General features: G+C 50.7%; 4 protein-coding genes across 4 annotated transcripts; 2 read left to right on the top strand and 2 right to left on the bottom strand.

Moving 5' to 3' along the window:
* Nucleotides 1-230: 230 nt before the first annotated feature.
* Nucleotides 231-2,830, bottom strand: CSUI_003719 (hsp90 domain-containing protein; the record flags this gene model as incomplete). The annotated part of the gene is made up of 2 exons (XM_068063914.1): nucleotides 1,084-2,830; nucleotides 231-578 (listed from the first exon to the last, which is right to left on the bottom strand). Coding segments are annotated over exons 1-2 (1,668 nt in total), but the record flags the coding sequence as incomplete, so codon positions are not given.
* On the top strand, nucleotides 2,738-12,439 carry CSUI_003718 (wd g-beta repeat-containing protein). The gene is made up of 3 exons (XM_068063913.1): nucleotides 2,738-3,478; nucleotides 3,814-9,834; nucleotides 10,196-12,439. Exons 2-3 carry the CDS (start codon nucleotides 6,382-6,384, stop codon nucleotides 10,217-10,219), a joined length of 3,477 nt encoding a protein of 1,158 aa, XP_067924112.1. The 5' UTR covers nucleotides 2,738-3,478; nucleotides 3,814-6,381; the 3' UTR covers nucleotides 10,220-12,439.
* Nucleotides 12,440-13,019: 580 nt separating this feature from the next.
* Nucleotides 13,020-14,758, bottom strand: CSUI_003717 (glycosyl transferase family 8 protein). Its single transcript, XM_068063912.1, has one exon. It carries the CDS (start codon nucleotides 14,069-14,071, stop codon nucleotides 13,172-13,174), a length of 900 nt encoding a protein of 299 aa, XP_067924111.1. The 5' UTR covers nucleotides 14,072-14,758; the 3' UTR covers nucleotides 13,020-13,171.
* Nucleotides 14,759-14,890: 132 nt separating this feature from the next.
* On the top strand, nucleotides 14,891-22,714 carry CSUI_003716 (uncharacterized protein). The gene is made up of 6 exons (XM_068063911.1): nucleotides 14,891-16,025; nucleotides 16,787-16,865; nucleotides 17,836-18,007; nucleotides 19,089-19,156; nucleotides 19,822-20,007; nucleotides 20,848-22,714. Exons 1-6 carry the CDS (start codon nucleotides 15,759-15,761, stop codon nucleotides 20,928-20,930), a joined length of 855 nt encoding a protein of 284 aa, XP_067924110.1. The 5' UTR covers nucleotides 14,891-15,758; the 3' UTR covers nucleotides 20,931-22,714.

Raw genomic sequence — 22,714 nt, 5'->3', positions numbered from 1 at the left:
TTTGATCTATGATTCCGGTAATCTCTAGATCTGAGGGGGCGAACATTGCCGATGGACACCACGCATGTTCGGAGAGAATAGCTCGGTTTACGTCATTGAAGACAACATGGTACAGCGAGAGATTGGAAGCAAGCCAGGCATGGGAATAAGCAGATACAACTCGAGAGGGAGCTTTACGTATTTCATTATACACTGCACACAGCCGGTCACATTAACAAGACGCTTACCTTGAAGGTCGACTTATAGAAATCCACGTAGTCCTTGTCAGTCAGCTGACTTTCGTCTCTACGCCATATAGGTGGTTGTGTATTGAGATGCTCCCACTCGTAGAAGCGATGAGTCACCGTCCGAAATTTGCCCGAAGAAGGTGCTCCGGCAGATGTCCCAGCAGCAGCAGAAGCACCAGACCTCCCTCGCGCTTGAGAACTGCCATCTTCCAGCTGTGCGTCTACGTTGTCTGGAGTTAAGCGAGTTAGCCCTGGAAGTGCATTAGGATCGCCACTCGGCGCTTCACCCTGACGTGCTGGTGTCTCTGCACCTTCCGGAACGCGCTCGTATTCAATGCGCTCCGACCAGATCTGCGATAGAGCGACATAGGTTGGATAAGTGAGTATGTTTTATAGGCGCGAAAGTACCGGCGTGATTCATCAGAAAGGGCCTAATTACAGTCTGTCTAATACAATGCTTGGATGGAAAGGCGTCGACACGGCGCTCTAACTTTCCACGGTTCTCAGTCACAGACGGACGCCTACAGAAGCGAATGGGGACAGGCGACGAGAAATGATTCTTCCAGGTAGGCAGATTTGCCTACTCGGATCGGAGAGAAGGGAAGGACTGCTATTGACAGGGGAGAAGTCTCGCTTGAGAGGCTGTCGTATTTCATAACACTCGGCCAATGAACGTCGAAGCCTCAGCCTCTTTCATGTAAGGGGGTAACTAGAGTATGGTGATAGAGTTGTAAGCTCATTCTCTCAACCGGCTAGATCTCTTAGTCGCCTCAATTATAAGAACGAAGTGGAGCTCAAAATAAACCACAAACACCACTTCTTTTCTTGGGATACAAACTAACATTTCCCTGCTTACGTGAATTGGAAGTTGAATGAATTCGGAGTACTTCCGCATCAACTCCTTGAGCTTGTAATCTTCAAGATAATCATCACTATCTTCCTTAAGGTGTAACACAACCCGGGTGCCACTCCAATCCCGTTCTTCTTCCTCTTCTTCCTCCTCTCCCTTAGACTCCTCCTGCCCGGGCTGTCCCGTAGTTTTCGGTTCCCCTCCACTGGGCGATGATGTGGTGGTCTCCCCGCCGCTTTCTTTCTTTTGTTTCTTCCAGTGATCCTTCAGAACCTTCTGTTCCGCCAACCAGCGGTTACGCTCCTCTTTCGCTTCCACCTGTTCAAGGGTGAACGTCTGTCCGCACGTGCTTTTCCACTTCCATACCTGTCGAGAATCAGCCTGGTTTTCATCTTCAGAAGCCCCTCTCCAGGCCGTGCTATACACTTCAACGGCGTCAGCGACGAGAAATGCAGAGTAAAAACCGACACCAAACTGCCCTATCAGAGAAGCCGCTTGGCTTCCAGAGCCGGTCCCGCTTTGCTGCTGCTGTTCCTTCAGCTGCTGCAGAAAGCGATAAGTGCCGGACTGCGCAATGGTTCCTAAGTTATTGATGAGTTCTAGTTTACTCATGCCGATACCATCGTCTTCGATGGTAAGTGTGTTACGCTCGCGGTCCGCACGGACACGTATACTGCCACGGAACTTCCGACCTGCTTTTTCCATGAGCAGGCGTTTCTTGTCGCTGGCATCTGCTGCGTTCGAGATAAGCTCACGAAGGAACACATCGCGATCCGTGTAAAGAGAGTTTACAATGATATCTAAGACGCGCTTCACTTCTGCTTGAAAAGGAAAGACTTCCGCTGTGCCCCCAGCCGTTTGAGTTTCTGTGGGTGTGGATTGCGGAGAACCAGTGCCAGGAAAATCATGGTTGAAGGGTAAGTGTGGTAGAGAAGGTGGAGCTGAGTTGGCTCCAGCTGTAGAGCAAACAGAAGTTTTCCCGGGGGATATTCCGCACGACAACGCTGGACGTTGACAAGCAGATGATGCATGACTAAGGCGTCCGACTCTCACTGGAGAAAGACCGCATGGTCGTGGCGACACACACGATGGGCCGGAGATGCCACCTGGGGCACACAGAAACCCCGTTGGTCCAGCAGAGAAAGTAAAGGCACAGACATTGTAACACTGGCACAGTAGTGTACATATGCTGAGGAACGTAGACAGAGCCAGAATCTCCTTAAGGCGACAAGCAGCAATCATGAACAAGCGGCAGCAGACTCCACTTCCACTCGGGACAGGCCGAGTGTACATACACTCCGGGGCGGCACCGCCTGAGAGCGACATGGCAAACGCCACATTTCACGTGTGCTCGTGCGGATCTAAGCGGCTCCAAGAGAGATCGTCATGGTCATTACTTTTCACACCAGAACAGATTCGCGAAGACAAGACATCCGACACCTCCATGTGGGGGACCTCCGAGACAAGCGAGCTCACCAGAGACGTCGGGCGCGGGCATGCACACTTTCAGCTTGGGCGTCGGAGGGGTCGTTCTGCAGACCCACGTTATCGCCTCGACGGACAGCGAGGCTGCGGACGGCGTCACTCCCCCAATACGACGCAGACTAGCAACCTCTATGCTCCAGGCACGTTAGCTGAAAGCGGATGCACTACAGCAGAGGGACACCATGCCGAGAATATCCATCTTCATTTTCTCTATATGGAGGTAGCTCTATTCCAAACTCACACGGTTTGTGGGGGACACATGTGTCCTGGCCAGCCGCTGTCTGTGGCTTCGCTTCTGGATATCGGGATGCACATTGTACACGACACCTTTTTACACCATCGAGTCTCCGCCAGCTGGCGGCAAGCTGTCCATCCCGGGATGACGGCATGTCATGCCAGCAGCGTTCAGCGCTCACTGCCGGCCTATATTCAGGACAGTCCCACCACCGCTAACAGCAGTTGCCGCAGTCAGCAGACTACGCGGCCATCTGAAGAGCTAGCAGATTGTCACACGGGAGGAGAACTCCCGCGAGCATCCGCGGCGACGGGGCTTTCCCCTCTGGGCCGTTCAACTTTACCCCATAGATTTGTCGATTCTACGCATGTGAATTGCCGTGGCACTCTTCCGTCCGACTGCGGCATTTCCGTTCTTTAGCCTGTCTTCTTGCTGTTTTTTTGTTACGGACGAGGCCACCAATTGCAAGGATGGGAAACTGTTTGTCGAGCTCAGCCAAAACAGCCGAACCGGCTGGCGCGCCTCCCGGCTCGCCGCCACCAGCAGCGCAACCTTCAGCGCCGACAGCTTCCCCCGTTCCTCCGAGTGGAGCCGCTCCGGAGAAACAAGACACCGTGAAGAGCCCACCGGAAAAAGCAGCCTCGCTTGCTGCCGGTGCACCCGCGGCCCCAGCCGCCGGAGGTGAGTGGGCGGCCGAAGCCGACGGGATACCCATCTTCAGTCGCTCAACAAATCTTGCTGCTCGGAAGTCTGTTGGCCACCATCTTCCTTCCGTGGTGTGTGAGCCTCGTCCTCCGCGGCTCTACTGCAAATGCCTTAACGCATTTCCCTCGGGCATCTGTGCATCACCGTGCTTTCAGCGAAACAGATCCCAGAGTGGTGCCGCGGTCAGTTCACATACACCCTGAGCATGCTCTGGATGCTGTCGGACCTTGTCGAGAGACTCGCGTCTGGAGATATGAGTCTTAATGTACCTCGTGGCTGTACTGCTGAGGGGTGTGTTGTTTGTTGTGCAGGTGAAACTGACGCGGCTCCTGCAGCTGCCGTGAACTCTGAGTCCGCCGCGGCTGGCGAGCATCCAGCAGAGGCCCCAGCGGAGGCGGCGCCTCCTGCAACAGAGGCGGCCCCTGCCCCTGAAGCACCGCAATCGGCTCCTGCGGCCAAAGTTGATGTCGAGGTGTCACGGCCTCCTCCCTTGAAGGCTCCGCCTCCGCGTCCTCAGGCATCACTCCCGAGACAAGCTAGCCGGCCCGTAGAAGGCTGATCGCTGCGAGCGTCAGGAAGGGCGAAACCGGCCTGGTGCTGCAGTCTTGACGACACCAGGGAACACGGCCCGTCTTCTTCGTCGTTTGCTATACTACAGCTTAGATCCATCTCCGGCAAGCGATAAAGCGTTCGAGGACGTTGATCTGGTAGCCCAACTTCTCCGAACACGCTTCAGTCCGCAATCTCACTCTCTAGCGGGGGCTTGGTGTTTAGTGCTTCCGGCAGCTGTTCATGGCGGCTGTTCCTCCGTTGAGACGGCTCGGCCAGCAGTGAAGTCGTACATTCAAGATAGTACCTTGTGCTTGGTTTTCGCCAAGTTTGCTCCGTACGCTCCATAGCGTACTGCATGGGTGCAGTGGAATTCTCCTGTGGATTTTATAGTCTCAAGGCTCTCTTAGGACAACGGTTACCCAGCTGCCGAGGCTCGGTGTGTTTTTTCTTGATTACACAAGAGATGCTTCACTGTTGTGATCCATTACTCATCAGAGACTACATGAAGGCCGCTGCCCCGTAAGCGGTGCACCGTGCGTTTCGCCTCGCTCCGTATATGGTTGCCGATTTGGCTTTTTGGCGTTCTCAAACCGTCGCATACGTGGTGCCTTCCCATACCGTGCATTTTTTGTCCGTCCGCCGCGTCCACTTCGTTGTGGGTGGCGTTGTTGACTGAAAAAAAGTCCGCGTATAACAGCGGTGCAAAGTGGTTCAGCACTAGGCGGTTTCTGCTTTCCGTCCCTTCGGACTGGAGGCCGTGTGTGCCATGAAGAATATCGCGATTACCGTTAGGTGCGCGGCCTCTTCTCGTCGGTCGGAGTGCAATGCTTAGACAACAAAAATCTGTGGTTCTATGTAGCCGTTAACCAACGCTAGGGACAGGATAGTCGGCATGTTGAGTTGTTGACCCCGTCTCCCAGAATCGTTTGTGGGCCAGGTCGTGTACCATAACCTAAAGGGCGTCATTTCTTCAGCTCACACTCCGTCGTGCGCAAGGGTGACGACAATCACATGACGCTTCTTTACGTAGTACAGCAAGCAACTTGGATCGTTCATCTACAAAGCAGACGGCTGCCGAGGGAGCATGAACAATATGAGCAAACGCCGTTAACAAAAACTCTCGCGGACTACGAGTTTGCCATACGAGCTTCACCGGGCCGAGCAGCTGCAGCAAAGTGCGTTTCCCGGGCCTGGGCTTGGTTTCCCAAGTGTTGTACCGTTCGCCCGAATTTCTCCTCACAAGCATGAGGTCTTTACGCGCGGGGGACCAAAGATTCGTCATAGTTCGCCGGTTTTACCCTACCGGCTTCCGCAACACTACGAAGTGCCCCCCGCCGGTGAGACTCGCTGCCCGGCTCCCCGTGGAAGTGGAGCGGTCTCTTGCGTCTGCTGCAGTTGGATACAGAGGAGAACCATGTACTGCTAACATCAAAGCCAGTGGGTTGCCCTGCTGAGTTCAACTGGTGAAAGAGGAGCAGTTCTTTTGATGGACCGGCCTCCAGTTTTCACCGCTCTCTTGGCTTCAGGCTGAGGGGCACCGATGGAAAAGCCGCACGTGAATGGTCAATGCTGGGCGCGTGAGCAGCGTCATTCCCGGCTGTCCCCGTCGAACATGACAACTTCGGGTCTTACATTCTTTGCCACTTAAAGAGTAGCTACGTGTGACACGAGGACACACTGAGTTACTCGTTCCTGGCTTCAGGAGATCCTACCTGCCAGCCCAAGGTCTTGACTCCGAAAACCAGAAGACTTGCATCTGGGCCCAGCTGGGTGTTGAACCGTGGACGACGTGCATGCGCCACTTTAGTCGGGAACTTGTTGCTCGTCTTGCAGATCGTCATTCACTTGGGGGTTCAGTGCAGAGCACACCGGATACACACTCTAAGTGCGCCTGCAGCTCTTTCGTACGCTTGGGTTCCCGGTAAAAGCCCCCAGCCGTCGCTCTCCAAGGTCATACGCCTACGAGCTCCAGGCCGTGCATGCTCCTCATCGCTGGAAAAAAAGGGTCCCGATGGTTCATTGTACAAAGGGTTCGCTGCCGGAGTGTACTTCTCACTTTTGAGCTGTGGAGGTCTATTGTGTTTACATTTTCTTGCTCGAGTACGCAGAAGACTTTTCCCTTGCTCAGTGCTCACTCTGGGGCACTGCGGGAGACCCATGTGATGGATGGCCCACATCGAATCGATTGCCGGCGGGCGCTGCGGAGCTGGCTCGACACTTGGCCGGCTTCTCTTCGGCTTAAAGACTCCGTTTACGTCTAGTGCTCGGATTTTTTTCCGAGTGCTCAAGCTTTCCTTATCCGTGCCACCCGTTAGGCGTACTCTCCTATGGTCGGAGGGTCGACACCCGTAGTACTGACCAATCGATGTCGCCGAGGTCGTGTCCCTTCCTGTCGGTCCGTTCGCCATGGTCTCAGCTTTCACCAAACGATGCTGTTTCGAGTCTGCAGCACGAACAGCACGAAGGCCGTCGCGTTTCTTCACAGCGACAAGTTCCTAGCCGCGGGAGTTGGCTCCGTACTTCGAGTTTATGACTGCAATGTGGTCGCTTGCTGCGAGTCCCGCCAGCATCAATGGCAAGGCTGCTCCGTTGCGCACTGGGAGGCACAGGCAGAGACACACCCGAAGAAAGATGAAGCCTCTCTCTTGCTTGCCGACGTGCCCCCCGTCTCGAGACTTGTGGACCAAGCCCTCTTTTCTTCTAGCACACACATCTCCGGCATTGCAACTTCGTCTCAACACAGTCTTGTTGCAGCCTTCGGCCTTGGCCGTCTGGTGGTCTATGAGCTGCGCCAGCGTGCTGCTAAGAGGGAGAAACCTCAGGGTGCGTTGCAAGAGAAGGAAGATGGGCAGCTCGGGTCAGCAGTGGAGATCTGCACTCAGTCTCTAGGCGCACAGCAGCGTCATCAGGCTGACCTACCTCAACTAGGAAAGGAGACTCCTCACCCCGCCCATTTCCTGTCTCCAGTCTTCAACTACAAGCGTGACCAGTGGATTCTGGATGTGCGAATTATATCTCCTTCTCTGCTGAATGAAGGTAGTACCGGAGATGGTGCTGCTGGGGGTTCCGGACTGGTGAGGGTCCTTATCCTTGTAGGACTGGCTGATGGGACTGTCGAGTTGCTTTCAGCTAGTCGCTCATCAACTCATTGCTTGGCTACTTGGACATGTGGAGACAGGAGTCTACTTTATTCTCTTGCCATTGACGTGCCTCGGGACGCGTGGGTGGGCCCGCGTTCTAACGGGCGTTGCTACAGCGAAGTGCAGGTCCTCGGCGGCTCTCCACTCCCCCTAGATGAGTGCACAGAGACCGACACAAACAAGAACTGCTCTGCGGTCTTCACTGAAAGACGACGACAGTCAGGTGCATTCTTGACTATAGCTAGCGGGACAGTGTACAGCAGCATAGTCCTGTGGAGAATACCTCTTTCTCCACAATGCCAAACTCCCCACCTACCGGACTCGACAGACAGGTGTACATCTGGAGAGAAGGCACACGCATGCTACTCCTCCACTTCAACAGCGGACTCTCCTATTGACTCGGGGGAATCTAATGCCGTAGATAGCTGTGGACAGAAACACTTCAGTCCGTCGTTTTCTCCTCGTTCAGGCGCTACTGTCGTTAATCCGACGCAGATACTCAAAGGCCATAGAGGTGTTATCTTTAAGGTACGCTTTTATCTCGATGGTCAACTGCTCTGTTCTTCTTCCGATGATCGGGAGTTGAGACTATGGTGGGCTGGGGGCCCAATGTCACATGAGCTTCCGAAAGAAGAGGCCTGTAAAAGGTCTGAAAGTCTGTTGAAGACAGACAATTACCGGACATCTTATAAGTGTGTAAGCGTTCTGAGAGGTCATCGATCACGTGTCTGGGACATTGCCCTTCTTGATCTCTTCATGAGTCAGAAGTATTCTGTCTCGTCTTCTCCGTTAAGGAATGACGAAGAGAAGACCGTAGCAGCAGAAACAAGCTCTGAGATGGCCTTTTCTGTAGCAGAACGGAGGTACTTGATTGTGTCTGCCGGGGAAGATTCAAGCTGCCGAATTTGGTCTCTTCGTGGAGAGTGTCTATACAGCTTACTCGGCCACGCGGGCCGTGGTGTCCGGGCTATCTGTGCCACCGAAAGCCGGACTTCAGGAAGCTTACCTCTACTTGCCTCCGGTGGAGAAGACGGAGATGTTAAACTCTGGTCGCTTATTGAATCTCCATCTCTAGTAAAGCTCCTGAAACCTCGGTTTTTCTGCAGCCGGCCAAACAGCAGCTCGCTTGTTTCGTCTACTACCCTGTCTGGGTATGGCCCTGTGATTAACAGAGAGATTGCCCCGGGGACACTGCGTGACGCTGATTCGACCAAAGACAACAAGGAGGTAATTGCAGGCCGCGATATAGCTCTTCCTTCAGTAACAGGCCATTCCGATTTCGCACTGATTTGGGATTGCCGAGACTATGGCCGATCAGACGACTTCATTAGGGAAGTACGTCTCCTGTCTACCCACTGTGCGCTTGTTGCAACGAACTTCGGTTACGTCTACTTGCTTCACATGAAGGAGTTTAATTCTTCTGACAAAGAGAGACATACAGCGGAATACCTCAAGCAGAAGAACCCCACCGGGGAAACCCTGACCGAAGCTGCCTCGCTGGTCGCTAATAGGAAGAAACATGGCCTAGCTCTTGTCTGCACTGCCCTAGTCCATTCTCCTGTGGTCTTGACGTCTCTCCGGGTGGTTGACTCGCTAGTCACATGCGGCTGTGCGGATGGGACTTTCTTTTTCTTCCTCTTAGACAGAGAGGCAGCTCAAAATGAGGGGGTTTGGCAGGCCGGGTCTGACGATCGGAAAGCCAAGATTTCGGATCCTCCGCGATGGCAGTGTTTTCAACAAGCACGGGTCGGAAATCTTTTCCAGCTTTCTCTGCCCTGCAGTGATCTCGAGCATGAATATTTGCAACGTAGGGGAGCTGTCGGTGGGCTGCATGCAGTCGCCCGGAACTCGTTGGCGACTAGAAGCTTCTGGACGGAGGTAGATGTCTATGGCTTGTGTGGTTCTCAAGACCAGCCTGATTCACCCTGTGGAGTAAAGTCGGGTGAACTTCCTCAACAACCTGTAACACCTGTAACCTCTCTTAGTGAAGAACGAGAATATAAGGCTAACGATCACTGTAGTGCACATGGGGGATCGCATTCGGACATGAACATGAACCAGGAAGCCTTTCCATCCAAGCGATGCACAAGCTTCGTCGGTCAACGGAGTGTGGTAGCAGCAACGAGTCACACCGGCCTAGTTAGTATGTGGTATGTCGCCGCAGAACAGGGTGTTGGCCCGTCTGGCCAGCTAGACGTCTTAGATCACCCGGAGAGTTTGGACAAGACGGGAAGACACGGAGACTATGAGGGCACAACTGCTCTTCCAGACGTGGGGGTGACGTCTTGTCACACAAAGGCGCGGAGAGGTGACGGAGAGGCGGGTGAGCCCGATACGCCATTCCCGCAGAAGAAGTCGGGATTCTTTGCTCAGGTCATCGCTACTCTTCAGCTTCCTCCCACAGCACAGAGGAAAGGAGACTCAACGCGCTGTTTCTCCTGTCTCCCATTAATGGGTGTATCGACAGGTGTATCCCCAGATACAAAGGGTGATTGTGAAGAAGATACTATTGCAAAAGGTGGGCTTGATTGGGCGGTCCAAGCACTAACAATCGCTCTTCTTTTCGGAGACGAGGCAGGCAGCCTGCACGTGGTTCAGGTCCTCGTCCCAGAGCTTCTCGACAACGACAAAGACCATAAGGTGACAACCGAGATTCGGGATGGTAAACGAGGCGGACCTGACTGCCTTTCTAGTTCGTGGGACTGGTCAAAGGCTCAGAGCGCCGTGACGCAGACTCTCGAGGCGGCTCATAGGGGTCAGAAAGTCTGGGATTTGTGTGTTCAAGGAAAAGTAATCTTGTCTTGCGGGGGCGACGGTACGATTCTTTTACTAGTGGCTAGGTCTTCACTGTCGGATATGCCACCGAGCGGACCTAACCCTGATAGGACTCCGGACAAGGGACAGACAGAAAGTCACGCTTTGCCATTTGCCCTTACGATCTGCGCGATTTCTTCTGTCCGTGTGCCACAGCTAAGCTTCATGTACTCTCTCGTACCTACAGAGGCGGCATCTCCCTGGTGGATGACGGAGTTACGGCCTCACAAGAACGAGCAGGAGGCGCTTTGGTCGGAGACATCTGATCCTTTGAAGCATCATTGGCTTTGTGCTTTTCGTATGGCCGACTTCATTCTTTTCGACTTCACGACGTCGATGCACCTCATGCGTGTTCGATGTGGTAACAGTCGTCGTCCACTCGATTTCTGTCGTGAAAGCTCCTCTTGCTACACTTTCACGAGTGCCACGAAGAATCAAGTGTTCATCTATGCTGAACGCCGTGTCTCGGAGCTCGTGTCTTCCAAGAACTCCCCTATCAGTAGCGACTCGGTCATAAGCTCAGAGGACGGGCTGAGGAATGTTCAAGCATCCGAGACTGCACACCCAGGACAAGGCCGACTGGCTCACGGCAAGAGGAAGCAGGAGGAGAAGAGTGTCGAGCGTGAGGACGCGGTCAATCGGAAAGGGGATTTTGGTGCGAAGGTGGAGAAGTTGTACGACAGTTTTCTGAATGACAGTGTTAAAAGCGCGTCGTTCAATCCAGGGTTTCACGGAAGAGAAGTGCTGGCGGTTACGTGGCTAGACGACGAAACATTGTGCACCGGCGGCGAGGACAATGCAATAAAAGTGATCCGCATCTCCTCGCTAAGAAGGCCGCAGTTGTCAGATAGAGTATCGGGTAAAGAATGCTACGAAAGAGGCACGCGAAGGCTACTGGGTAAAGAGAATGTAGAACTTCCATGTTCCTCAGGAAAGTATGAACAAGGGCGCTATCACCTGGAGGTTCAGCAGACAGCCGTACACCACGCAGGTGCTGTTCGGTGTGTGCGGCTGCTTTCTTCAATTAGATGCAACGGTGACGTCGTGCCTCAAGCATTGGTTAGCTCCGGAGCTTGCGATTCGATGAGCTTGTTTCTCGTCAACCCTTCGACCGAGCCTGAGATGTTGAATGGTGTGGCTTGTCAGGGACGTTTGAGACTACGCCACCTACAAACGGTCCGCTTCTCGGAACGCGGGATGGGACAGGATGTCAGACTGAACGGGGTTGACGGGTTCGTCATGCCTGAAGTTCAGCTTGTGAACGGGGAAGCTAACAGCAGTGCCTCGAATCTCTCTGTGCATTTGTGGGCAGCATCGTCGTCTGCAGAGGTCTTTTACGTGGAGGGATGCATCGAGCAGGGGATCCGTGCTATTCAACCGGATTCCGCGTCGCGCGCGTCTTCCTTGAGGAAGCGAGCCTCCCTTGAATTGGAGGCGGCCGCACTCTGCATACGAGTAGTTGTGCTCAACGATGTATCGGCTAGTGGCGCAGTCGGACACGAGCAGATGAATAACAATTCCTGCCGGCTAAAAAGGGTCGTGATTCTTGTTGGCCTGACAACCGGACATATTGTCGTGGTAGGAGGGGACACGACTGGATGTCTGTATAGAATAGGAACCCTATACGCGCACCAATGCGGGACAAACGATATCTGCATACGGACCTTACCCTCGTCAGCTGCGCTTGACTCTCGCAGTTTCGAGGTGGATCAAGAACAACCGAAGCACACCTACTGCGTCGCCTCTTGCGGCGACGATCAGTCCGTAACGGTGCAGTTCATTGAGTTAGAGGAGGATCCCGGTCTGTGGTCGCGCGTCCGCTCTGTATGCGTATTATCTGCAGTCCAGCTCCAGAACGCACATTCGTCTTCTGCCCGCACTTGCCGCCTCGAGTATCCTCTGTTATTCACAGCGGGATGGGATCGGTGGGTACAAGTGTGGGAAATCAAGTGGCCACTGACGGGTCACTTAGAGGAGGCGGGACCGATGCTAGCGTGTCGGACTGGGGACACAACTGCGGACGACAGTCAGAATCTGCCTTTCACAGCCTTGCGAAGAACGCAGCGTGCGTGTAAACTGGATAGCCGGACGCCTGCCCAACAGCAACGGCGTTCCTGGGGTGAATACGTCGCTGAGGTCGTCCTCCGTCGTGTTGATGCGGTGAAGACTTCTGTTGCCGACGTTGCGTCACTCGATGTTTTCCGTACTGCGAGTCACATAAACCTTTGTGCGACAGGGAGCTCCGGAGGCATGGAGTGCTTCATTTTGTCACCCACTTGATGCCATTGTTTTCAACTGTGTTGTCGGTACGACCCCCGGCTCGGGCGCGGGAGTGCAGCGTTAACTGCTTCGAAGAAGCCTTTCAGCTTCTCCATAGACTGGCTTGTTTTTTAACCACCTTGGTGGTCACTCAAAACTTTCGTGCAGGAAGGTCGCTCGTGAAGAGTCGGACGTAGCACGTGCTCTACCGGTAGACGAGGCCTGCAGTAGGCATGCAACCGTCTCCCTCCAGAACCAGCCAACAGCGCACGGCAACAGCAATCCCCAGTGGCGCTCGTGATGCAACCCTGGATAAAAGAATGAGAATTAAAGCCGAATCTGGACAAAGCTGTGTCGGTTCATGTTGTCTAAGGTCAGGCTGAACGTCGTCCTCAGTTCCCCGGCGCCTTTCGCTTGGGGAGTCGGCGCGCCAGAAGAGCTTCCCTCTTGCAGTTTAAGAAGATCTTGGGTAATTGGGCTGTGGTGCAGTTCCATGGAGAGCAGCAATGTGATACGCAGTCGGCCACACTCAGTCCCAGTAACGTGCGGCTATCCCATTTGTCACAAATAGAGTGCCTGCGTGATAGCGTCTCTCTTTGCAAGACTTCTGGGATATACGCACCTCAGCCGAGTTCTTTCTGCAGTAGACAGCAGTCCCCTACTGGAGTGACGGGCTCCTTGCAAGAAGGTTTCGGAACACTCCGTCCTCGACGACTAACATCACACCATCGGTGTCTATCCTACCGGAAAGTCTTTAGACACGGGTACCGAATTTAAATAACAGTTGATGGATAACAGCCTGCCGCGGACTTCGCTAACAGCTCCTTTGCGTGCGACTGGGTCGAAGGTACACACAACACAACGGCGGAACTCCACTAGTCTCCCTTGAGCAGAGTTCACTGGTTCAAATCAGACCTGAATCAGTGGGGCCAACTCCCGTGAAGACGTCCCACCATAGTTTCTCCAGTTTAGTCTGAGGAGAGTTCTCTTGCCAGGGCTTTGGCGAAGAGCAGTAGTGTAACACCTTAATCGGCCTTACAGAGTCCCAGTATCCCGTCTGACCCCGATACGTTATATGGAACACAGTGCGAAGTGCATTATACCGGAAAGGTAGTCGCTGTCCAGCTGGTCCTTCGTACCAACCCGAGAAAAACGAGTTGAGGAAGCCCGTGTCCCCTCCGTCATGCGAAGGGAGATCAGGTACACGAGACAGCATTTGCTGAAATAGCTGACGGTCTGGTTTCAAGACTATCACTCCAGCATTGAACTTGTCCGGCGGGAAGACGTCAGGAGCGAACGCAGGAAGCGGCTGACGAAGAAATAACTCGTCGATTCTTTGTAGAACAATGGTGTCCGCATCTAGGTAGACTATACAGTCGAAATCGCCCTGCTCCCACACCCGTAGTTTTGTGAAGCAGGTGTTCCAGTCAGGAACCTGGCATTTCTCCGCTTGTGGATGGGGAATCTCCGCTACTTCGCGGGGTATAACAGCAATCGACTGACACGGTTTGTCTACCGCAGTGTCATGTTGTGATGCCACCGACGAGTGACGACCTTCCGAGAAGCTTCCCTTGTCCGAAGAGGTGCCAACGGACGGGCACGCTGTACGAGGTGAGAGCCTATTGCTTCTTGCACCCTGACGTGTATGACACAGGGCATGGATTGTGCTCCGCGAGACGGAAGCAGTGTACAAAAGTATCAGTGGGTCCCGCGCACCTACTCTTTCTAGCGACTTGAGCAAGGCCTCTACACCCGGATAGAACGAATCGCTAGTCAACAACGTCGCATACGCGTGCCGCGGCATTGGGGGACTCCGTGAAGCGCAGGAGAAAAGAGCTTGAAATTTGAGCAAAGAAGATACTTCCGGCACGACAGAAGTGGGATAGCCACGGGTGCCACTACCTCAAAAAAAGGTTGGCAAAGCTAACACACACCTGTCAAGCAGAGCGCAACAGTATGCTTTCTGCTTTTACATTGCACGAACTCCAGGAAGCTGTGGGAAAAATACCACTCCAATAGGTCTGACGGCAGTCTTATGTGAACTAGAAGGGCAGGAAGTGGAGTACCGCCAGGAGACTTGTCTAGACACGATATAGCACAGAAGGCTTCTGAGTTTACCGCACTCACACAAAGATGCACCACAAAAACTGACGCAGTAACTTTGTTTAGTACTCGGCAGCACCTGTCATGCCTACTTAGATAACTTGACACCGCTCAAAGTCTGCCTCCGGGAAACGCCAACAAGCGAAGCAAGGCATGCGCAACCGCCCTACAAAGCCACAGCGCGCGCTTGCCGGAGTGGGTGCCCCATGAAGAGAATATACCTCCGAAGAATTGATACGGTCCGGTTGCATGGAGACTATAGCGGGGAAAGCATGCCTTCCCCCAGGAGAGAGGCAGAAATACGAAGACAAAACAATAAATAAAGTACGGCAGAGAGAAAATGGAACAAACGTGACCGTGCGTATGGGATGGCCCTGCGCGTTTTCACTTGGCAACACAGGCAAGGGAGAAATACTGCATCTAAGAGACCCGTTGTATATACGAAGTGCCGCCCCCTCCCCCCCGGCTGTACGACGCGGTGGATGAACCCCAAGAAAGGGTAGATTCACAGCGAAGAAAACCAACGGTGTCAGGCTTCGGGGCTCGTTCTCTCCGGGCATGGCAGGCGTAGATGATCTTTTTCCTCGAGTTTTTCCCCCCCGTTCTGCCGATGTGCTTTGGGCAGCATCTTGATCACGTGCTTAACATGGTACAATTTCCAAACAGCGAATGAAGCTCTCTATGTATCCAGACTCTTACCCGTCTGGCGCGCTTTGCACTAGGGTCGTCGCGTCTCTTTTTTTGCTAGGATGGCGACCCGCGTAGCAGCGAGTTGCTTGTCCCGTTTTTTGCGTCACAAGGCGCTGTTCTTTGTTCGGAGGAGTTGAGGTGAAGCTTCCCGATCGAATGGGGGTTCTCCCTGTTTTTTCCCTTGTCTTCTAAAGCTTTACACCCGGCCAATCGACTCACCGCCGGTTCATACAGAACGTCTTGTTCCGGGGTGCGACTTTCTTTTGTAAACCTAGCCGGTGTTCTTCCCATTCAGTCATGGAGAGGTGCTGTTCACCGACTTCCTGATCTTTTAGGAGGGCTTCTGATCACCGGGGGGATTTTTAAATTTCTTCCAATATATCAGGTCGCTTTAATATGAAGAGTTTCTCCACAACAGCCGAAAAGGGTGTTGTGGTATCTTCTTTGTATTTGTTGCCAAGGAAAGGGATGGGCAGTTTAAGCCAGTTCATGTTCCCTTTGTTTCCAGTTTTTTCCCAGCAGTTCCTCTCCAGGTGGATGGTTGTTTCTTCTCTTCTTCATTCGAATGACTCCGTACTACCCACTCCTCAAGGCGAGGGGTCAGGAATGGACGGCGGTCAACTGTCCCGACATCCTTGAGGAGACTAGCAAAGTCTTCAGGTTTTCACATTTGACAAGAGAGAAATGAGGTAGTGGCGATGGGCGCTCTGGACAGTAGAGCGTTGGCCTTCTGGGTCCCTATTATTCTTGCTGTGCCCTGTGTAGTGCTTAGTCTTTACATTGGGTTTCAGTGGATCGATGGCATGTTCTTCATAGGCAAGGCAGTCTATCCTGCTGCGCCTCTTGACCCTCATTGGGATCCCCCTCTTACCAGCCTTGGAAGCGCGGTTCTACCAATTGTTTTCGCCTTAGCGATTCTGACCCTCCTCATGTCTTGCATAACCTCTGCTCTTGTAGCCAAGCATGTAAGTTCTTTTTCTCCTTCTTCACGCCAAGTCTGTCCTTGTGAGTGCTCAACTCCCCGACGTCCTCAACATCGCTGTGTCAGTACAACTACTCCGAATCATGAAAGGCTAGACTTCTTCTCTTCCTGGCTGATCGCTGGCTGGTATAGCTAGCGAGTACGTACAGAGGTTGAGTGCCTTCTGATTCCTTTTCAGTAGTTTCGGTATAGCCTGTCGAAATGGCTGTATGACGCGCGTTGTCTCGTAGATCGCTCATCGTTTTCTGAAGCAGATTCGTCTTTCTCACATGCTTTGGGGTTTCCCACCTGTGTGCCGTTACTTGCTTCGTACCTCGCGTGCCCGGAAAGATCATTCGCTTTCGGAAGAAGGCCCTCTAGCGTTTCATACTCATCATCACGTTGAGAGATTCTTGCTCCAGCTAGGCCATCTCATCTTATCGTCCGGAAAAAGCCAAGGTTGTTCTTCCAAGCAAGAATCTGATCTCCTGTTACTATCTCTTCTTACATACACGCCAACTACAAAGGGCCAGAGTTTGATCGACCTCACATGTGCAGTCTTCCACTCGTCATTCTTCAATGCCTTACATGTATATATTTCATGGGTACTCTGTTTCTTCTCGCTTCTCTACGTCGTGATTTCTGTCTCTTCCCATATGTAGAGATGTGCCTGATGACCTGAGTCTCTCTCTCTCTATATATATATATCTCGGAGTGTCTTCTATTGTACCTTTCATCTCTCTTAGGATGTCTTCGTACCTTCAGGCGGCAACGAAGCATGCCCTAGCAGCTCATTGGTCGTACTACCTCCTAATTCTCTTTGCTGGTGGCATAGCAGGAGTCTGTAAGTCAGGTGGCTCTATAGAGACTGTATATCTGTATACGGTCTTCTTTCTCTCACCCCGTGCATCATGAAGCAACAGCATGTGATACATTCAACCTATACTCTGTCTTTTGGAATTTTCTCTCCCAGTTTGCGATTTATCATTCGCCTTGATTTCTTTCTTACCTTCGATAGGATAGAGGTGGATGTATGAAGGTGTTGTTATTCTCCTTTAGGTATGTCCTCTTCATAGATGCTTCTGTCACGTAGATAGGATGCTTGGTAGTATGACTGGCTCATATGTACCTCCTCTTCCAGGAGACGACGTCATCCCCCATCCTGCGATAGAGAGAACGAGACAGATAGACTGGATCTTTCATTCACTAATCTCCTTAAGGTGTACACTTCAGGTGTATATGAAATCCTCGTAGGGGGGTGCTTACAAAGACAATCATTATATTCTTACTTGCCATAAAGAGGCAGAAGTTCAGATCAACATACAGAAAGGAGAGACAGAGTGTGTGTTCTCTACAACACACCTCGTCCTGTGGATCTTATCGCCCGGCGATCTCTTCAGAGAGGGGAAAACAAGGAGAAATCTTTCCTGCATTCCAGGTGGATGGATACGAGCGTAGTTCTCTTGTATAACACGCCTTACGTAAATACATATGTGATACATACATGTGTATAGACAGGCCAGCTCATTGATAGGACGAGACTCGACTTGCGTATACACTCGAGTTGATGTCGGATGCATCAGACGGAATCTCTTTCTCTGTGTCTGTCTTTTCATTTCTATGCATAACGAGTCGCGTTGAAATGCTGCTAGCCAGCGGCTAAAGGAGACGTCTCTCGTTTGTATGAATGCGCGAGTGATCTTTTTCAAATAGAGAAAGAACAAGCAACCCAATTTGGTCGAAGATGATGAGCTCAGCTGTCTGTTCAAACTGATCTTTCCATCTTTGTGACGTGGTCTTTCTGTTTTCTCTAGCACTTCTCCTTTCTCTCGATGCATGGCGAGCAAGAGAGAAGGTACAAAGTAGCTATGCATGCTCTAAGGCCGAGGTGATATCCGGAGGAGTGGAGTTTGCCGAGGTGTGCAAGAGAGTCGAAGTGTGGAGAGAAAGAGAGATTGTCAGGTTGTTAACTCTCTTTTTTATCTCGTAAGTCGGATGTCCTTCGGAGCTCTTCATTGAGAAGAAATGAGAGAAGTTGATATACAGACACATACATCCATAAACCCTAGAACTTCCCAGAGAAAAGTCGGTGATGCCTTAGAATGAGACTGCTGGTCCTCTATCATTGTAGTTTTTCTGCACAGTTATGTGTCGCGGCTTTGGTTTGAAGGGGAAGTGTGTTCACGGTGTCTTGTCCGAATGAGAAGGAACTGAATTTGGACTGCTGATGTTTATAGTTGAGCAAAGAAGTTGCCCATACAGACAAGTCGTTGCGTGTGTGTGGTAGGGTATGGGGGGGGGGAGATAGCAGAGTTAGATGGTAGGTATTTGTCGAGAGAGAATGACTGATAGATCTTGCGATGAGAGCAGATCAGAGAACATACATCAGATAGGTAGGTCGTATACCACTGGATAAATAGGCAGGTAGTCGTTGTTTTGGCGAAGGGGGTGATGAGGACGTTGTTTGAAAGAATGACGTACAAGAGAGGAAGAAAAGTGAGAGAAGTGCGGATGAATGTTAGTCCTTATGATATCAAGCCTTATAACGACGGTGTGAGGAGATACTCATCGGTGTGTATCAGGAGAACTGCATTGGATGTACCTTCTCACTTCAGTTTCTTGCTTGGAGCCTTGCCCCAAGTTGGTTCAACGTTGATACCGGTTTGGGTCTTTCGATACATCCCCCCTGTCGTCTTCATTACTACCACGTCTTCTTTGGGTTGAGTTAGATCGTAAAAGACACCAGAGGTGCACCTTCCTTGCTAGTTTATCTGTCTGTCTTGATGCGTCGTTTTCGACCCTACCCGAGTCCATGTACAGATTTTAGGATTCTCAAGTGTATATACACTTGACCAACAGTAGCTACGCTAGAGAGGGGGTACCGCTTGATGAGCGTACATGCCGGGAAGGCTTTTCATGATTGTCCGTCAACTCTATTTTTTTCTTCACTGCCCTTTCCGCCTCTTTCTCACTGTTACCGATCTCAGCTCGTCAGGTTAAGAAGACAAGCCGCGACGGTCTATTTGTTTGCTGTGTTTTTCATGTGTGTATGCATGCATGCACGCAGGTTATCAGCTTCACTTGTTTCTTTGGTTGTCGCTTTTCTTCTCGTCGCGATGTCGTGTCGCGCTACTTGTAAGAAGAAGCAAGAAGCCTTAGAGGAGTTAAAGCCGTCTCACTCACGTATCAGTATGGTCACTCGTACTTGCTGCTACTTTTTGCGGATGTAACGGGATGTACTTCTTTTCTCTAGTGATGGAAAGAAACAAGCAATGCGATATGGTGTGAAAGAAGTTTAGTGCCCAAGAAGAGCACGCCACCACGCCTTTTCGTGTCATAGCTTTTCGAGGATTTCAAGCCTATTTGTCTTTTTGATGCGAGTTTCATTTGCTTCTCTTCTTGTCGCGTAGGAGATAGATCATCTGATAGGACTGCTGATGCGTATGTATGAGGAGGTAGATAGATATGTAGATCGCAGATATCTAGGTAGTTGAAGATACAGATAGGTAGGTCATCACAGATAGATAAAGAAATAGATCAAGATCGTTCGTTCACACCACTGTCTTCCGTCGTTGTTTGTAGTAGTCATCAAGTACTACAGAATTCAACTAGGGGGGATGATTTGGGATATATATCATCTGACACATGTATCTATTCAGGCGAATCTGTGTAGAGGTGTATGTAGACTGCGATGATATACCACATGCTTCCGAGTCGACGCTTTCACTTATCATAACGTCTATCTATGTTTCCAAGCATTTCTTTCTTTTCTTCCTTTCATATCTGTTTTTTGCATCCAGGGTTTCCCCCTCTCGAAATTCCAGTCGACGATCCACAGTCTCCCGTCAAAAGAAGAGATCTCCCTCCTAAGAACATGAGCTTAACACGTGATGTCTTAGAGGTCTCGCCTTACAACGTGCAAGCTGTGCAGAACTTCACACCCCAGTATTCTTCGTCAACGCTGCGGAGCTATTCAGGCACCATCAGTAAGTTCAAGGAAACAAAGAGGGAACCCAAGAAGCAACCCATCGATAATGAGAAAGAAAATACGTATGTGACGTGCAGACATCCATACATACATCATGAGGGGGGGGGGTTCATGAGGGAATGGGGTGGGAAGAATGAGAGAGAGAGGAGGTGAAGAGTTGCTCTGTGACTTATCAGTCTTAGTAGATATGAGTTACTTCTTATCAGGTAGAAAGATAAAAGTGTCTTAGATGGTAAAGAAGAATTCAGTGAGAGACCTTGATTCGATTGTCGTTGGAGTGTATCTAGTTGTTGATGCCAATGATGCTGATGTCTTGGGGGGATACTTCCATTAGGCAAAGAGGCTCTTTGTTCGCTTACACATCGCTTTTCGTGTCTCTTCGGGTTCTTACCTTTTCTGTGTCGACTGTCTCAATGGATGAAGATGTACGGAGGAGAGTGGTAGTTAGACGAGGAATCGGCTCGTTATCTTTTGCATTCTTGTTGGAGTTGTGAAGAGGATTCCTTGTCAAATACACGCGTTATAGACGAGTGAGCTAGCTAGTTGGCTAGCTACATAGCTAGCCAGGTAGCTAGCTATCCAATACATGTGTATTACATACAGCACTCCTCACACAACTCATTCTTTTACATCTTTCACCAAGTTTCTTTTCTCTTCGCTTCTTTCATAACGTTTTCACTTTGATCAAGACCTCATGCATTCACTCGATACATGTATATCCATAGATGTATGTCTTTCTTTCTCTCCTTGGACTATGATAGGTTTCTTGTTTGAATGGCGATCTCTGATATGTTGCGAGTTCTTGTTGTTTGTCTATGTGTCTGCGATGTCATTCCAGATAGTTTAGATTACGCACGAGCTGAACAGACGGGCGGGTCTCCCTCACCTCTAAGCAAGCGCAAGGCCTATCCGCATATGTAACAACAGTACAACACAACAGTCACGTTCAGGCATGAACTTTCTATTCTTTCTCTTTCTTTTCTTATCAGGAGCATTCTACTAAAATTTTCAATAGTCATCATCTTTCTCCCACTTTCTGCATACATATCTATATATCTCTGTATGTATATATTTATGTATAAGCCCATGTGTGTGTCTAACTGATCATGTGTTCCTCCGTGTATCGCTTTTCAAATTGAATGTGGTGTGTGATGAGGGGGAGAAGGAAGGAGGAGTTTAAGACCAAGGTGTAGAGAAAGGGATGATGACATTTCGATTTGGGTATGTATCGCACTTGGTGTGTGTCTCGGGAGTGTTATGTTGGGGGGGGGAGTGTTATGTTTGGGGGCTTTAAGCTTGTGTTTTGTAATGGGACACATAAGAGTGGTGACCTTTCAAGTGTATGTACACCGTATCCTGATTCTGTCTCTCATGACCGAAGAAAGCCAGAAAGAATGTATGGAGAGAACGAAGACTAGGGAACTTCTGTGTCGTAGCCATTTCTCGATGAACCTACTGGTGAGATGTTTGTGTCATGACGATTCTGTCTTTTGCTGAAGAGCAATTCCTTCCTCCGGGTTATCCACCAAGAAAGAAGAGAGCCGAAGTGAATAGGTTTCTTGCTCCGTTCCCTTTCAACCATAGCAGGAAGATACACGCTTCTTCTTCTTTTCTCGTTCTTTCTTGACTGGATTGTTGTCTCTTTATCCATCTGTATGAATGTCCGTCGACACGTCGTACATTTTCATAGCTCCGTGCCCCGTTCGTTCTCTCTTTCTTCTCTTCCGTGGAGGTTTACAAGTCCCTGTTTCTTGCTTCTTTTCTTCCTTCCTGCCTCTCTCCTTCCTTGCCATGGTGGTAGTTGAGAAGGATACGATGATCAGAAGAAAATAGAGTGAAGCTCCATGATGACGCCCCTCTCTCTCTCTGTATATATATATCCGTATGCCCTCCGGGGAATAAGGAAGAAGAAGGCGTTCTTCAGAGCGCTGTATTTAAGAGCAATCTATCAAAGATTCCTCTTAAATACAGCGCCCTCTGAAGAAGATGAGCTGGTTCCGTTTGGATGCAGATGTTTTCTTTGAGTTTTTTCTTATCTCTTTTAATCATCCTTTTCGCCATCGTTTCAATCAAGTCTCTCCTTTCATTCTTTCTGCCAGACGTTGATCTTCTCTATTTTTCCACGGCCTCGTTGTTTCGGCTGTTCGTCTCTAAGAAAAAGAGTTGCAGACTTCCTCACGATGATAGTGATGATACTCGTGATGATGCACATCCGATCGAGTGTATTTAGTTCTGTTGGTATAGGTAGGCAGAGCAGAGGACAGGCTGTATGTATCTGTCTGTCTCTGTCTCTTTCTATTCTTTTACCTGTGTAGTACTAATTTCTCAACCGATCTTCATTATCCCTATCCTTTAATTGGAGTTATGATCATGAAGAAAGAGACGAAGAACAGACGATAAGATGGTACGTAAGGCGGGGATGTTTTTTCTGTACAAGACCACACCTTTTTATGATGGTGACTTCCTCCTATCCTCGTCAAGCTCAGCGTCCTTCTTTTGTATGGTCTACTGGCGAAGAAGTGAATGAACGAGTCAGTCGTATTCATTCTTTCGAGTGGTCAACGACTGTCTGTTTGTCTGTTCCTTCCTCTGCTTAAAGGAGTTTACCTCTCCTCAGTTTTCGTCATGGGTAGGGTGTTGTGTGGTGAGACTTCCCTTCTTTTCTCTTCCTTCACTTTACCATCGTAAGGAGGAGGAGAGAAGCA

This window comes from Cystoisospora suis (assembly GCF_002600585.1).
Source record: "Cystoisospora suis strain Wien I chromosome Unknown contig_1676, whole genome shotgun sequence".
Classification (NCBI taxonomy): Eukaryota; Apicomplexa; class Conoidasida; order Eucoccidiorida; family Sarcocystidae; genus Cystoisospora; species Cystoisospora suis.
The sequence above is the reverse complement of the archived record's forward strand: the minus strand, read 5'-3'. Positions and strand labels throughout refer to the sequence as shown.

Coding starts and splice junctions, on each gene's coding strand:
- CSUI_003718 (XM_068063913.1), top strand. CDS start 6,382: ATGGTCGGAGGGTCGACACCCGTAGTACTGACCAATCGATGTCGCCGA. Junction 9,835..10,195: donor ACAACGACAAAGACCATAAG/GTGACAACCGAG, acceptor TCGTACCTACAG/AGGCGGCATCTCCCTGGTGG.
- CSUI_003717 (XM_068063912.1), bottom strand. CDS start 14,071: ATGCCGCGGCACGCGTATGCGACGTTGTTGACTAGCGATTCGTTCTAT.
- CSUI_003716 (XM_068063911.1), top strand. CDS start 15,759: ATGGGCGCTCTGGACAGTAGAGCGTTGGCCTTCTGGGTCCCTATTATT. Junction 16,866..17,835: donor TGGTGGCATAGCAGGAGTCT/GTAAGTCAGGTG, acceptor TGTTTTCTCTAG/CACTTCTCCTTTCTCTCGAT. Junction 19,157..19,821: donor GATGTCGTGTCGCGCTACTT/GTAAGAAGAAGC, acceptor TTTTGCATCCAG/GGTTTCCCCCTCTCGAAATT.